The sequence below is a fragment of the Trematomus bernacchii genome, unplaced genomic scaffold (genome assembly GCF_902827165.1).
Source record: "Trematomus bernacchii unplaced genomic scaffold, fTreBer1.1, whole genome shotgun sequence".
Taxonomy (NCBI): domain Eukaryota; kingdom Metazoa; phylum Chordata; class Actinopteri; order Perciformes; family Nototheniidae; genus Trematomus; species Trematomus bernacchii.
Genome location: NW_022987767.1, coordinates 2,687,501 through 2,704,605, shown reverse-complemented (window position 1 = coordinate 2,704,605; position 17,105 = coordinate 2,687,501). Strand labels below are relative to the sequence as shown.

The window sequence follows — 17,105 nt, the reverse complement described above, 5'->3', positions numbered from 1 at the left end:
TTTTAATTGTGCTACTATATTGTTTTAATTCTTGGTACAAATGTTTAAATTATGTTTGGAGTCAGCCCATCTCTCTTTATGAATATGAAAAGCCCCCATGGAGGTGTAAAGGAATTGGGAATTAATCATTCCCCAGTATTTATTGATTTCTTAATGACATTCAATTGTACAAACAATTAATTCAATTGTACAAAAGTCAAAAAGCCCAACAATTTTACAAATGTCTAATCACATTCATTCCTGAGTGACCACTTGTGTTTTGTTTGTGTTCATTTTTTCTCTTATGGTTTCTGTTCATAATGCCCTCAGTTTTTGAGTTAATGTAATGAACACTGATGTTTATGTGCCTTTTTCTGATGTATTGGAATAATGGTTCAATAAAGTTGAAAAAAAAAACCCTCCTGAATGGTTTAATAGAAAAACCACAGCATTGCCTACTATTGATTATAATTCGTAGGTCAAATAATGTTTTGGTGTCTTATTACAAGACTCCCATTTGGACAGAATGCTTTAGTGGTTGATAAAATACAATATAAAATAACAAATAACAACATACAAGTACAATACCCAGGCTTAGTATACTAGCTGGGACATAATTTGAGATATCATAGTTTATTTATTTATCTTGTAGGCACATTTTGCCCCTCGATGTCTGTTTTTAGGGGCATTTCTTGGTGCATTTTTGCCCGTTTTTCCCCCATTTTTAACCAACATGTAATAATTCCTAACACAGCTACCAATGAACAATGTTTTATATAAAATACCGTTCATGGAAATTACAACCAGGATGCCCCCCTGTTATGGTGACGTCAGATTCATTCCCACAATGCATAGTAACACGCATGCGTACTGTAGTAGAAAAAAAAAAGAAAAAGAAAAAGACAGCTATCTGTGATCAGAGATGGCGGGCGCCTCCGACCCCCTGGAAGATATGCTGTTTTCAGAGGTGGATGAGAAAGCTGTGAGCGACCTGGTGGGCTCTTTGGAGTCCCAGCTGTCCGGACAAAGCAACCCCGGAGGGAAAGCAGAGGAAAACGGAGGCTCCGTGGCCCCCGCTAACCATCACTTAGGGAAAACGCTACCAGCACAGGCACAACAACAACAAGGACGGCGGTATAATAAACCCGAGATGCACCAGGACGCAAACTGCAAAGATACAACTCTAACGTCTTCCCCTGCAGGATGCACGGCTTCCTTCACCGATCTTACCGCCACTTCTGCAGCCTGTGGCGGGTCGCAGTCACACGGAGCATCCATCACAACACTGACCGCTTCTGGTGTGTCAACTTTGGCATCGACGCCGGGCAGCATCAGCACCGCCTCCAGTAAGGTGAGCCCGGGGAAACGCGTGAACACACCGAGGAGAAACGCTTCTGCTCGGATCAAGAGTTTGAACGGCGCCGCTGTAGGGACCAGGAGGAACAGCAACACGGGGGAAAACCTGAGCCCTCCTGTGGATGCAACTACTCCAAACTCTGCTCCTCTGGCGGTGACATCCTCTATTAATGCTTCTACTTTCACCCTGTCTCATGCAAACATCCCTGCAGGACAGTCAGCTATTGCTCTGGACCGGGGGACTCCCACCATCGCTCTGCAGAGACTCCCGAGTCACATTGTGGCGAGCATAGCCCAAAATGGGACCAGTGTTTCGGCCTTGGTGCAGCAGGGTGCCCCAGTAGGATCCACAGAATCAGCAGAAGCAGCTCCACAGGGGAACCACAGCAAAACACTCACAGACACTTCCAAAGCAGACGATTGTCAGTCCAAAATTGTAATGTCAGGTCAACCTGTTGGTGGTGTTGTTAACTCTGTAATAAACTCTGTTGTCACACCACCACCAACAACTACAATTACTATAACTACAGCAGCAGCTACAACCACCGCAACAACAACAGTATCCCAGCCTCAGATCTCTGCTACATCCACAGCAGGGTCTGCATGTGTGAGTGCTCAGACTCCATCAGTGACCTCCACTGTGAGCATGATCAGACCCACAATGCCCTCCCCAACCCAGTCTACACCCCCCCGTCCTGGACTCGCAGCCCCTCAGAGGATCGTGGCCCCCCAGCTGATAGTGAGACCCCCTCAGCAGCAGACCACCATCCAGCTGCCCCCCGGGTTCACCATCCCTCAGGGTAAGGTTTGCAGCAAGGGGCTGTTTACACCTGTATTAAAGGTCACCTATTATGCAAAATCCACTTTTTAATGTCCTTTCTACATCAACATGTGTCCCCCCCTCTGTGTAAAGAGATTCTGAAAGTCTCAGGAACAAAGATTCTCTCTTTTTGTCCTGATCCATTTATATAAAAACCTGTCTGAAAATGAGCTGATCAGATTTTGGCCACTTTATGATGTCATAACGATTTTTTGGCTTGTGTAACCATTAGCCAATCACCAACCAAGGTAACCCCCCCCCACCTTATCACCTGAATCTCCTCCTAGAGCACCATTGCGTTCTTTTTAACCAAATGTCTCTCAGAGGGGCGTGGGGAGGGGCTCCTTATTTTCATCTAAAGTAACAGACAGAGAATCAGCACTTTTGAAACAGGGCTGAAACAGAGGGGATTATGGGATGCTGCAATGATCTGTTTGGTGTTTGGAGCCAAACACTTTAGAGACATGTTTTGTATATATCTGAGACCTATAATATATTGATGAAAAACAGTATAATAGGGGACCTTTAAAAAAAACTCCAGCTGGGGATTTATCCATGTTACAGCAAAGTTGACAGTTCAGATTAAAGGCAAATTAGTATGAATAATAAAATAATAAAAACCCAAGCACATATTAATAAAATAAAATCATGCACACTGGTGAACCAATCATCACACATCTATCATAAAAATGAAGAAAACATGAATTTTTGAAATAGCAGCAATTGAGGACATGAGTAAATACTGTAGGGAAAACTGTATATTGCACATAAAAGCGTTCTCACTCAACAGATGTGTTTCCCACTTCACCAGCAGTTAGTGCCATCATGATGTGACAACTGAGCCGTGCAACATATTGTATTTACATCAAACATACCAAACTGTGACATAACACAACAATAATATCACAAATCTGAAATGAAAAACAAGAAATAAGACAATGTAATAATAAATACAACTTGTAAACTCAGTACACTAACTTTAAAAAGAAGGCTTTAACTTCTGGGTGCCAAAACATATTGCCAGTATAGTTTTTGTGGTTGCTCGCAGCTGTTTCAGTCATCTCACCTCAGGAATAACGGCTCAGTCAGATAACTGAGAGAATGATCAGAACCTGTGATTAACCTTTCTATTATCCCCATGTCGTTTTTATACCTTGTGGAAATCCTGCAAGATAAACAAATGTGTAGTAAAACTCTCTTCACCTGACCTGACGTAGCCTTTTGGAAAGAGCAAAGAGTCGGTGTAATACGCTCATGATCCCAGCTTCAACTCCTTAGACTGTTTGTTAGTTGGTATAATGCACTAGCACTTAATATGGTTGGGTTAATAGGAAATGTCGCTGCTGGATTCTTGCTTTTCAGTTTGTTTCTTCATGGGTGAATGCACTTACTGTAAGTCACTTAGGATAAAAGCATCAGCTAAATGAAATGTAATGTATTTTAATATGCAGCAAGATTCAGATCTTTTCATTTCTTATTTTGAGGAAGTTGTAATATGCAAATGAAGTTACAAACCTGCCATCCACATCCAATAAAAAAATACATATATGAATTTAGGTGGCTTAAATATACCATTTATTGACTGAGATGTTAACATTACATTACATTGCATTACATGTAGCTGACACTTATTCAAAGCGACGTACAATAAGTCTCATCAACCCTGAAGATCCTGCAGATACATCAGCTTTAAATAAACCAAACCATTTTAAGTGCTCCATACAGAGAAGAGAAGGATGGGCTAGGAACTACAAGTATGTTATCACAAACTAAAATACAAGTTAATACAATTCATCCTGAGGAGGTCGTCAATACAGAATGTCATAACGATCCATTAAATGCTTTCTAAGATATTTAGCTCTGGAACAAGAGAACTTCCCTTTTCGCTTTTTCACTTTTTAGACGCTTTATTGATTTCAGGCACATAAATTACAGAGAAAAATATGCATGTACATTTTCCTGTTTTAAAAAAAACAACACAATTATACCCCTATTACATCAAAATCTTTAGTTTTTTCATCAACAATTCATTTAAAGTGCATCCATCAGTTCTTTTGTTAAAAAGATGTCATCAACTTTGCACATGATTTTAATTTCGGCATCCTTAAACTTCACTCTGTCCCTGAGAATGTAGTCACGGACCATTGTGAGGCCAACCTTTGTGTCTGTGTGGACATCTGGCATTTCTTAAAGGTCACCTATCATGTAAAATCCACTTGTTCATGTCTCTTCTACATCAACATGTGTTCTCTGTGTAAAGAGATTCTGAAAGTTTCAGGAAAAAAGATTTTTCTTTTTGTCCTGATTATTCATATAAAAAAATGAGCTGATCAGATTTTGGCCACTTTATGATGTCATAACGATGTTTTGGCTTGCGTAACCATTAGCCAATCACCAACCAAGGTAACCCCCCCCACCTTATCACCTGAATCTCCTCCTAGAGCACCATTGTGTTCTTTTTAACCAAATATCTCTCAGAGGGGTGTGGGGAGTGGCTCCTTATTTTCATCTAAAGTAAGGCCCAATCCCAATCCACGCCCTACACACTACCCCTCCGTTTGCGCGTTCGCGCGGAGGGTCCGCCACATTAAGTGCTGTTCCAAACCAACGAGTGTGGAGGGGGAGTGGGCTATCAAGCCCTCAAACAGCGAGTCTGCATCGGGGCTGACTTCACGTGCTGCCCTACCTGACCGGACTCAATGCTGTGCGTGTCCGTCATGAAACAAGCTGTTTACAAATAGTTCCTGCAATTGAGATGATAACAACCTCATGATAACCTCGTATTTTTTAACTTAGGATCGTATACCTGTGTTTAGTCTAGAAAAAGGTAAATGTGTGCATTTTATTATAAAGTTGTGTATATTTACAGATTGTTGCAAAAACTAAGAAGCTTATAAAAATCAGGTTTAAAACTAAAAGAGCTTTACAAAAAAGTAACACAATTAAAGATGTTTGGAGTTTTATTTTAGTTATTCATTTACATTTTTTGTCTAAGAGATGCCGATTTGAAACCGTTGTTACATACAGTTACGGCATTTCCTGTTTCTGCCGGAGAGAGGGGAGTTTGTCCCAAAGCTTGCCGCTATATTTACTCCCTCCATCTGACAGGAGGGAGCCTCGTTGAGCTGCGAGTGTCACTCCATGGAGTTCACTCCGTCACAGAGGGGTAGTGTGTAGGGGTAGGGTGTAGGGGGTGGTTTGGGATTGGGCCTAACAGACAGAGAATCAGCACTTTTGAAACAGGGCTGAAACAGAGGGGATTATGGGATGCTGCAATGATCTGTTTGGTATTTGGAGCCAAACACTTCAGAGACATGTTTTGTATATATCTGAGACCTATAATATATTGATGAAAAACAGCATAATAGGGGACCTTTAAAGGCGGTTAAGTTCCTACACCTCCAAATGTCCTCTTTTAAGCCATTAACAAGAGGACTGACTGTTTTAAAATGTGTTTCAATGAGAGAACTAAACGTGCATTTCCCCTGTAATGTGTCATCTGATGCTCTTCCTCTGCAGGGATGGTACTGGTGCGCACGGAGCTGGGTCAGCTGGTGATGGTTCCTCAGCAGGCATTGGCCCAGGCCCAGGCTCAGGCTCAAGCTCAGGCCCAGAACAACATCTCTCCACGGCCCCCCACCCCCACAGCAGGAGCCCCCACCTTCAGAGTGACCACGCCCCAGGTGAGACTGCAGGACACACACCTGTCCCCTCTACACTTTTATTAGTACGACCCCAATGCACCACCATGTTTCTTTACAGCATGACAACAAGAACTGAGCGGGAAGATCATTTAAACATTTATCAAGACTCATGACTAGTTTGTGCACACGTACGTCACACAATAGGTTTTGCTTATGAAACATTCCTATTTTTTGTAATATATTTTGTATTGACATTTGGCAGCAAACAATTACACAGTGTTTTTTCAAGACATAGTAATTGTACATCTTAAGTTCGTCTGTCCGAAATGCCTTTTTCTTTTTTTTACACAAAGATAAAATAAAAACAGTAAAAAGTACGAACAATACGAACATTAGGGAGTGATCAGGACTTTACAGTCAAATCATACGTTGAGGTTTTGGCCTATGAGGTTTTACGAAATCAGTCCACTTTCTCCATTGTGACACACATAGTTCCAGTTTGTGATTGACAGATGATGTTATCCTCTCCATTTTGTCCATCCATGCGTTTAAAGTTGGGCTATCTGGAGATAACCACTTCCATGTAAGAGCTTTTTTACTCGCCACCAGCAACAGATTTAATACATATTTGTCTTTTTTAGTCCATTCTTGAGGTATGAGTCCAAAGAACAAAGTCTTACTCTCCATGGGCACATGACTATGCAGAGATTTTAACCTTTCTTTTGTGTGCAAGAACACATCTTTGTTCTTTCCTGAATGACTTCTTCATTTTCTCAGTTTAGTTTTCTCCAAATAAGGGGATACGCAATATACGGGTAGAGCAGGATGAACTGTCAATGCTCTCCTGCCGGATGGTATAGATGTTGCAACACTTCTTGTGAAACCTCCAAAAATAATGAAATGATAATTATTATTATGATGCATGGATGACCTAAGCATTGACGCTTTTACATTGCTCTTTCCAAGCTATTTGGCAAACACACACTTTTGATACTTACACGTTTCGTTCAGCAGGCTTTTATTAGACATTTAATATTGAGTTTATATCAACACTTCATAAGCATACGCAAGTGAATTCAACGCGGCACAAATTACACGACTCGAGCACATCTGGGAAAAATAGACTAGACATGTAAGGATAATTTATTTTGGTGTGACTAGAATAGTGTTGATAATCGTTTGTGTCCACTTTGATGTTCTCCTCCATGTTTGCCTGTTAGTGTTTTTAATCATGTTCTGTTTTTTTTACCTCTTAGAAATAATTACCAAATGGTACGGTGTCCTTGGGTGCCATGAAAGGCGCCCTTAAATACAATATATTATTATTATTATTATTTATTATGAATTCAAACCAACACTGCATAAGTGTAGGCCGTTTGAACAGTTCCGTTTATTCAGAAGGCTCTGTAAATATAGCAGCAGTCAAATCCTCACGTGCCTCAAATAATAATACAAACTTTAAAAACCTTAGTTATTTTCTTTTTGTAGAACTTATAAAAATCCTGTGATATAAAACAACTTTTTACATCCCTTAGAATAACATTTAATTAATGAGTTTTTATTAGGGCTGTCAAGTTAACGCGTTAATAATGCGTTAACGCAATTTTTTTTAACGCCACTAATTATTTTAACGTGCGATTAACGCATGTGTATTTGTCCTCGGCCCGCCCCGTAGTTTCAGAGCCCAAAGGCTCGACGTTGTTGTTGTTGTTGTTGTTGTTAGTTGGATGGTGGGAGATTCTAGCGAGAGATATGGATACAAAAAAAGGTGTTTTAAACAGCAAGCCAAGCACACAGCTGATGCTGACAGCCCTGCTCCTGCCGCTCGCTTGCGGCAGACCACGCTTGAAAGTTTGCCAGGGAGACGCTTGGACACGGGCAGCATGCTTTCGACAGCGATAGCTAAATGGGTGGCTACAGCTTGCAGGACAATTAACATTGTGGAGGACGAGGGACTGTGTGAGATAATTCGGATCGCATCCAACGTGTCGACTGCACATCACAGCGCATTATTTTGACCCTAGGTGGGAACTTCAGTCTCATGCTTTGACTGTTATGAAGACAGAGGAGCAGCATTTCGCCAACACCTGTAAACAGGCTCAGTGCCAAGAAGTAGACAGGGTTGGGAGAGAGTGTAAGAGAGAGAGAGGTTCCAGGTTGTTGTATTGAGAATATTCAGGAGAATATTTGTCATTGTTCCAATGATAATAAACAAACATTTGCATAAAGCATATTTGTCCACTCATATGTTGATAAGAGTATTCAAAACTTGAAAATGTTTCCTCTAAGGTACATTTAGAACAGATTAAAAATGTGCGATTAATTTGCGATTAAATATTTTAATCGACTGACAGCCCTAGTTTTTATGCATAAATGAGAGAGTACTAGAGATAACTGAAATAAATACAATACATTTATATGGTACTTATTTATTTCATGTTCAATTTGAGGCAGTTTTATTATTAATTCCCACAATGCAAATGGAATCAACCTCAGACTTCCTTGTATGGGAGCAACCATGACGTTATATATGCATATCTCTGAGGAGTTTTGCATATTTCTGTCGATGTTAATACCACAACTGCTGACCTTTTTGAAGTCATTTGTAAAACGTTGGTGTAATAATTAGCTGTGTGTCATACAGTGGATATTGGGTGGGCCGCTCCTCATTAAGCTGAGCTCTACCCCCTTAATTGGGAAGTGATTAATATATTAAACCGTGTAATTATAAGGAGTTAATATTCTTGATTATTTTACGTATAGATTAAACTGAGATTAGTAGGTGAATTAACGTCTCAAGGCTCCTTAATGACTCCATGGGGGCCGCTCATCAAACTTTAACGAGCCACTGAATCATTAATTTGAGTTTGCTTATTATCACCTGTGGAGACATCACTCACTGAGAGACCTGAGCTTAATTGGTTTTAATAATTAGATGTGCCACAGCTTCCCTGTAAATCAAGAGATAGAATCACACAGATTAGAAATGACTTCTTCTTGTCTTTCATTATTCACTTTGTTTGCTTGTTATGATACGTCTAACCCTGCTACAGAAACACATTCAAATATTGAAATTTGCCGAGCTTGAACTATTACATCTTTTACTTTTTTAATACGTTTGGAAAATATTTAATTGATTCAGTTAATTAAATGTACAAATGGATGTATTATTAAATTAATCTCCCAAAATATCCAGACGTGTAATTAGGGCCCTAGACAGGGGAATAAAGGAAAAAGACACAAACCATCAATTCATTTTCATACATAACGTTTTATTTCATCAATTCATAATCAAATAAAAAATGTATGTCTCACACACACAATGCTCATTAAGTCAACAGAATAAACCAAATAAGTCCAGATATAAAAACTAACTATTTAAATTAAATTGGGAGACTTTTATTTGAGGGGTATCTCCCTCCTCCTCTTTCTGATCCTACTTCAAGATTCAATTCAAGGCTGTTATTGTCATTCGTACATAGCTGCAGTGTACTTATGTCGATGAGAATCTTAGGTCACAGGCTCCTCCAACAGTGCAACACAATGAAACAGATAAAATAGTGCAAGTAAATACATTAAAATAGAATAGAAGTAGTGCCATAAGAGTCTCTATACAAGTGATAAATAATGTGTAAGTTGCAGACAGATGAATGTTATGGATGTTCTTAGTTCACTTACTGTGTGTGTGTGTGTGTGTGTGTGTGTGTGTGTGTGTGTGTGTGTGTGTGTGTGTGTGTGTGTGTGTGTGTGTGTGTGTGTGTGTGTGTGTGTGTGTGTGTGTGTGTGTGTGTGTGTGTGTGTGTGTGTGTGTGTGTGTGTGTGTGTGTGTGTGTGTGTGTGTGTGTGTGTGTGTGTGTGTGTGTGTGTGTGTGTGTGTGTGTGTGTGTGTGTGTCATTCATTTCACCTTTCTGGTACACTATTATGGGTCGTTGGTTGAATAAAAAAGCAAACACTACGCCCTCAAATCCAAACTGAGGTTGTTTAAAACTGAACTTGTGACCTCGGTTAAGTTCAACACTGAACAGGGAGATGGCGCTATTGGCTGCTTAAAATAAAAATAAATAAGTGTTTCCTCAATACCCTTCTCAATCTGACATTTCTTCATGAATCAGGATAATAATAATAAACACTGATGTATTTAGTAATGGGAGACATGTGGCCTTTAAATAATTTAGGAAGTGCTTGAAACAGCATTCTGTTTTTAACTTCATTAGCAAAGTTCTTAATTTAAGCTCCAAAGTAAAAAATGTATTTCTTATAAAATATTAAATGCTGTTGTGAAGAGACGTCTTAAAGGGGACCTATCATGCAAAATGCACTTTTTGATGTCTTTTATACATCAAGATGTGTCCCCGGTGTGTCGGGGAACTCACGCAGCGTCAGAAAATAAAACCCTCTCTCTTTTCCTCCGTACCCAAATCTCTAAAAACGGGGAACAACGGAGCTGATCCAGATTTGCGTCTGATATGACGTAATATTGGAAATGTGGACCCACGGCCCTATCAGAAAGTTGCTATCAGAAACAATGCCAGACTGTTTTGGACGTAATATGGTCGGTGTTTACATTAGCATCGCTAACACTCAGAGCTAACCTGTACTGGAGAGCATGTGTGTGAAGAAGCAGGAAATATAAAGGAACTCACCTTGTGGTATAACCGGCAAGAGAGAAAGCCTTTGAGCTCCATACTGTTTCAGAAATAATCCTTGATAATCCATGATATGGCGTTTCATCATCGCAGTATTTAGTTTAGACAGTAGCTGCCGGGTCCCGCATGAGCTCAGCCCCCTCCTTTTTTATTTTTTATCAAATTATTTTCTTTTTTAAAGCTTTATACCCAAATCAGCACTTTTGAAACAGGAAGTGAAATAGAGGGATATGAGGCATGGCTAGAATGGGTGATCTGTTTGGTATTTTGAGCAAAACACTTCATAGACATGTTTTTTATATATTTTTATATATCTGAGACCTATGCTATTGCCTAAAAATAGCATGATAGGTGACCTTTAAGATCTTCAGCTGTTCATCATATCATACCTGTGAGGACAGAGGCTGACACTAGAGGGCAGCATTCCATCGTCTTTTTTCAGGCTAAACTTTCCTATTTGTTTCTTCTTCTGCTCTCAGAGATATGAGTTAAACAGCTCCTCTAACATGTTGTACTTACAGTCAGACACTTGTTCATTCGTAATCATGTGAAATGTCAAGGAAATACAGCCTACAGTACCAAACCCATTACAAATTCTAATACAAACATTTTTTATATGTATTTATAAATAAAGCAATGTGTGAATAAGTGCATGTATGCTATTTAGTACACATTTATTTAGTAATTTTCATTTATTCTATATATATATTTTTTTTTCTTTTACTATGTTACGCACTAATATACTAATAAGCCAAACCATTATACAGTCAGTGCTACATACAGAAATTAGAAGACTTTACAGTACAGACTGAGCTGTGAGAGAGAGGCCATTCTACACCTATTAAAACTGAGATGAATAGTTTCTTTGTTATGGAAATGCCACCGTTACTTTTGAGGTATAATGAATTGAATGCTGCTACATCCAATATTAAAACTAAAGGAAAATCTGTCTGTCTATCTATCTATCTATCTATCTATCTATCTATCTATCTATCTATCTATCTATCTATCTATCTATCTGTCTGTCTGTCTGTCTGTCTGTCTGTCTGTCTGTCTGTCTGTCTGTCTGTCTGTCTGTCTGTCTGTCTGTCTGTCTGTCTGTCTGTCTGTCTGTCTGTCTATCTATCTATCTATCTATCTATCTATCTATCAAAAGTTCAGCAGTTTAACAGTCTTATGGCTTGTGGAATGAAACTGAATATATACATATCAATAATTAGGCATATACAGTATATATATCGAATACACTATAAATATACAAAAATATACAGAATTGAAACTGTACATTATGCTTGTCCAAAGCCTCTCAAACTCACACAGCAGTCCACATAACTCTCAGCTCCACCTGCCTCCTTCCTGTCGCTCTCCCTCACAAAAGACAGTCGCAGATTGTTCGTCGCCTCTCACACACTCACACACACTCGCGCTGATGACAAATTAGCGGGCCGCGGCGATGCCTCGTCGACAGGAAAAGGGAAATGAAAGGGAATGGTGTTTATTCCCAGAGCGCTCCCCCTCTGTCGGCCTGTCACTCTTCCCCTGACCCTGAAGGCATCCTGTTCTCCTTCCTTCACACCTGTTAAATCATTCATCATCCAACTGCCTGATTATTTTAAAAAGCTAACAAGGCTTTGGTTTCCAGTGTGTGTGTGTGTGTGTGTGTGTGTGTGTGTGTGTGTGTGTGTGTGTGTGTGTGTGTGTGTGTGTGTGTGTGTGTGTGTGTGTGTGTGTGTGTGTGTGTGTGTGTGTGTGTGTGTTGTGTGTGTGTGTGTGTGTGTGTGTGTGTGTGTGTGTGTGTGTGTGTGTGTGTGTGTGTGTGTGTGTGTGTGTGTGTGTGTGTGTGTGTGAGGCATAGCTGGCGGTGGGATGCACCCCGTGGCTCTTACCACCCCCGCCATCACCCCCTCACACACACTTCACCCCCCCCCCCCCATCCCCAATTCCCCAGTACAAGAAAACTTTTATTTGAGGGGTATCTCCCTCCTCCTCTTTCTGATCCTACTTCAAGATTCAATTCAAGGCTGTTATTGTCATTCGTACATAGCTGCAGTGTACTTATGTCGATGAGAATCTTAGGTCACAGGCTCCTCCAACAGTGCAACACAATGAAACAGATAAAATAGTGCAAGTAAATACATTAAAATAGAATAGAAGTAGTGCCATAAGAGTCTCTATACAAGTGATAAATAATGTGTAAGTTGCAAACAGGTGAATGTTATGGATGTTCTTAGTTCACTTAATGTGCTGTCGTGTTGTGTGTGTGTGGGGTGTGTGTGTGTGTGTGTGTGTGTGTGTGTGTGTGTGTGTGTGTGTGTGTGTGTGTGTGTGTGTGTGTGTGTGTGTGTGTGTGTGTGTGTGTGTGTGTGTGTGTGTGTGTGTGTGTGTGTGTGTGTGTGTGTGTGTGTGTGTGTGTGTGTGTGTGTGTGTGTGTGTGTGTGTGTGTGTGTGTGTGTGTGTGTGTGTGTGTGTGTGTGTGTGTGTGTGTGTGTGTGTGTGTGTGTGTGTGTGTTGTGTGTGTGTGTGTGTGTGTGTGTGTGTGTGTGTGTGTGTGTGTGTCATAACATGTGAAATGTGTATATGATGAATGTAAGACTGTGTGTCAGAGGTCGGGGAAAAGGCCCTCTTGGCCCATAGACAGGAACTGTGAATGTGAGTTTTTGTGGCAGTTGTCACTCAGTTGCCATACCCTTCTGCTCTCGTGCCTTTTTAATATGCATTTAAACAAACATGAGTCGTAACATATTTTCAGAATCCACCTTTATGAATCTATTTGACTTTATTGTTTCTAAAGTTTGACATGTCTTGTGTGAAGATCTCTTGACTTTAACGGCACTCTTTACTGTAGAAACTCATTTCCTAACCACAGGGGATTTCATACATGGTGTTAAGTCTGACATGGTTTTATTTCTTAACTCATTCATCAGTTCATTACGTTCATTCTTCGTTACCATGACAGCAGACTAACTTGTGAGTCACAATTTTCAAGAGAATCTCAATCCGTCCTGATTCACTTTTTATAAAATCCTCCAACAGACTTTAATCTGCCGAATAGATTTCGCTAAAAGTCAGATCATTTACATCCATTTTCAAAATTCAGTTCCTTTTCTTTGTTGCACTTGCATCCAACTAGGTGTCATGCTTTAGTGAAGCCACCCCTACATTAGCTTCTGTAGAGGAACAGGTCCTTCATGACTCCTCAGCTTGTCTCTGTTCCACTCTTCAACATGCTGCCACTTCCTTAATCCCCTCCTGCTGTCATGACCTCTTTTCTTCGATTTCTCATGTTGTCCCGGTCTCCTCCCTCCATTCACCTCCTCTGCCTCACCTTCACCTCCTCTGCCTCACCTTCACCTCCTCTGCCTCACCTTCACCTCCTCTGCCTCACCTTCACCTCCTCTGCCTCACCTTCACCTCCTCTGCCTCACCTTCACCTCCTCTGCCTCACCTTCACCTATCTGTGTGTTTTGTGAGGTGTGTGTATTGATTTCCCCTTCCTCTCCCACTCTCTCTGATGTCTTTCCTCCCTGCAGTCTCCAGTGACCCCTCAGCCCCCCAGGCAGTGTCTTCCAGCCAAGATGGCTCCTTCTCCTTCTCCCTCTCCTTCAGGCCCTGCCCTCCAGACCTCTTCCTCCTCCTCCTCCTCTTCCTCTTCCTCCTGTCCTGCACTCCGCCCAGTGAGACAACCCTCTTTACTCGCCTTATTTTTCTGCCTTCTGTCCTTTAGCAGTGCAGATTTAATTTGTCCTTTGGTGTCCAAATACCAACACATAGTTTTGGTGGCTTCGTGGAGGTCTCATCTTATAAACATATTTAAATATTGTTCGAAAAAAAGTCAGAATTCGGAGAAAACAGCAAAAACATTTAAGAAAAAAAGTCAGGATTCTCAGATAAAGTCATCTACTTCTCGTCTCCTTCCTCCTCTTCCTCCTGTCCTACACTCCGCCCAGTGAGTTAACCCTCTAATATGTTTCTGTCTTCTGCTTCACGTTTTCGTCCTTAAGCATCAATAGAACAACAAAAGAAACACTGTCGTGGCTTAGTGAACGTCTCATCTAATAAACATAATTACTGTAAATATTGTTAAAGAAGTCAGAATACAGTGAAAAAAAGTAAATAATGTTCTTCATCCTCTTACTCCTCTTCCTCCTGTCCTGCTCTCCGCCCAGTGAGATAACCCTCTTTACTCAAATATGTATCCGTGTTCTGCCTCCTGTTTTCGTCCTTTAGCGTTAAAATACCAATAAATAGTTTTGGTGGCTTCGTGAAAATCTCATTTTGTTAGAATATTTAAATATTGTTAAAAAATAAATCTGAATTTTTAGAAAAAAGTCAAATTCTGAGAAAAGTAATCATCTAATAAACATAATTCAATATTGTTACAAAAGTCAGATTTCGGGGGAAAAAAGTAATGATAAGTGTGGGGGAAACTTCTGTGTAGCAATGCAGGAGGAGTCACCGACTCAAAGGAGACACGGGGAGAGCTGGAGCTTTGATGGCAAACACTGATGGGTTTATTTGGAGCCTCGGCCGGAGAATTCACAAAACAAGTCAAAGAGTCAGAGGTTCTGACTTCACGGTAGAGATGCCACGTCAATTCTGAAGAACTCTACCTCAGACCCGTGCATTTAGCTAGTTCAGAGAGAATAATCAACATTGTGCATAACAAGATAGAATCATAACACCTCTATCAGCTGACGCCAACAGGCAGGAGCAGGGAGACAAAACATTGAGAGCGCAGCAGCCAAGGTTACAGGTGCGTGTGCTCAGTCAGGACAGTTTGAACTGATACACTGGGTCACAGATATGGGCCTTGGAAAATATTTCCCCAACAGTTAGTTAAAGTGGACCTATCATGCTATATTATAATAATATAGTGTAGGACCATACCTATATAAGGCATATTTATACTTTTTTTTTTTCAAAATACCAAACATCATGCATTTTAGCCATGCCTCATTTTGCTCAATTTGACATTTTTTTGCTCTGTTTTAGCAAGGGCAGATTCTGTAAGAACAGCACCATCTACAGGCCTGGCATATGTACTACAGCGTCTCCAGCGCTTTCGAACGGCAATGGCCGTGGCTGTCTCCTCCTGATTGGTGGAGTTGGCCCAATAGCCGTAGCGCCACTGTCCTGACGTCAGGACAGTGTTCAAATCTGGATCAGTTTTTATCAGATCCGTTGCAGCCCCTTTTTTAGAGATTTGGGTATGGAGGAAAATAGAGAGGGTTGTGTTTTCTGACACTTGGTGAGTTCCCTGGAACACCGGGGACACATATTCATCTATAAAAGACGTACAAAAGTGCATTTTGCATGATAGGTCCCCTTTAAGATATCAAGAAATGCTTTTGGTGTCTTAGTGAACGTCTCACCTTAAAGGCGTAAATATTGTAAATGTTTTTCATTCTCCTTAGCTATGGTTATCATTTTCAGCATGAACATAATCTTGGAAGCAAGGAATAAAACTGATTTCCACTGACTGCATGTATAGCATATAGCCGCGGGTGTTTCTACGACATCCTGTGCTGCTGGAGATCATATTTGTATGATGATCTCCTTTTTTCTAAAGAACTGAGGCTCTGATCAGACTCTGTGTTTCCTATCTTAATATTGCGTACTATCCATATTACATCTAGACCCAGCGGAGAGGCAGTGCAGATTTAATTTCCCTGCTCAATTTTGAACTAATCTGAGGAGAAACTAAACAGAGAACATGCAGTAATCTGTGCTCTGAGTGGAGGCTTCAGGCCTGAAAACCTTTCTGTAGGCCTCTCACTAAACTACGACATATTGTCTAAGACATAAATGCAATAAACAACATTGTTGTCCTTTCAAAAAATATGTTACGATGTCAACATGTCTATTTAGTTTTCAATATAGTTTGTATCGCAATAAAAGCTAGGCCTATACACATTGACTTATCCACTAAATAGTTCACACAAGAATATCCAACATAAGGCTTTACCATGTGATTATTTCATTAAGACTATTTATTTATTGACTTGCTAGAAGACATGATATATGTTGTCAGCACAATAGGACATTTCCTACATGATGACAGAAGACTATCACCATTTCTCCAAGCCCTAACACTGATTGGGGATGAGACCCTCTTTAATGGTCTCACATGCAGAGCACACAGCACACACAGTGACATGCATTTAACCCATCCTAGCACCAGGAGTCTAGTACTAGGAGCAGTGGGCAGCTATTGCACAGCGCCCGGGGAGCAATGGGAGTGAGGGGGGTGGAAGGGGGTTGTCCGATGCCTTGCTCAAGGGCACCACGGCAGGGCAGGAGGTGAACTGGGACCTCTCCAAGTAGCAGTCCACACTCCATATTTTAGGTCTGGTCGGGGACTTGAACCGGCGACCCTACAGCTCACAGTCTAAGCCCCCTACTGACTGAGCCACTGCCGGACATTTAACGTAAGAATGGGAACGTTAAAATGGAGTCATTAAATGAAACGCACACTTGATTTGTCAATATAAATGTGTCCAAGTCACTGGAAGAGGATTAGGGCGACATGTGAATGAATTATTATTATTCTTTAATCTGACAATCCGTATTTCTTTCCTGAGTAAACATTCAAGAAAAAAGTTCAGAAAGTAAAATCTCAGAAGTCGGTTATTTTTTTATATTCACTTGTTTTTCTTAAC

At 40.6% G+C, this 17,105-nt stretch overlaps 1 protein-coding gene across 2 annotated transcripts in view; it reads left to right on the top strand.

The window, feature by feature from the left end:
• Positions 1–901: 901 nt before the first annotated feature.
• LOC117496717 (transcription initiation factor TFIID subunit 4-like) overlaps positions 902–17,105 on the top strand; it is a 124,985-nt gene continuing 108,781 nt past the window's right edge. Inside the window, exons 1-3 of one of the 2 annotated variants that reach the window (XM_034148453.1) lie at positions 902–2,135; positions 5,675–5,838; positions 13,977–14,120. In XM_034148453.1, coding sequence (XP_034004344.1) covers positions 902–2,135; positions 5,675–5,838; positions 13,977–14,120 — 1,542 coding nt within the window. The remainder of the gene's footprint in view (positions 2,136–5,674; positions 5,839–13,976; positions 14,121–17,105) is intronic. The other variant, XM_034148454.1, reaches the window with a different exon arrangement.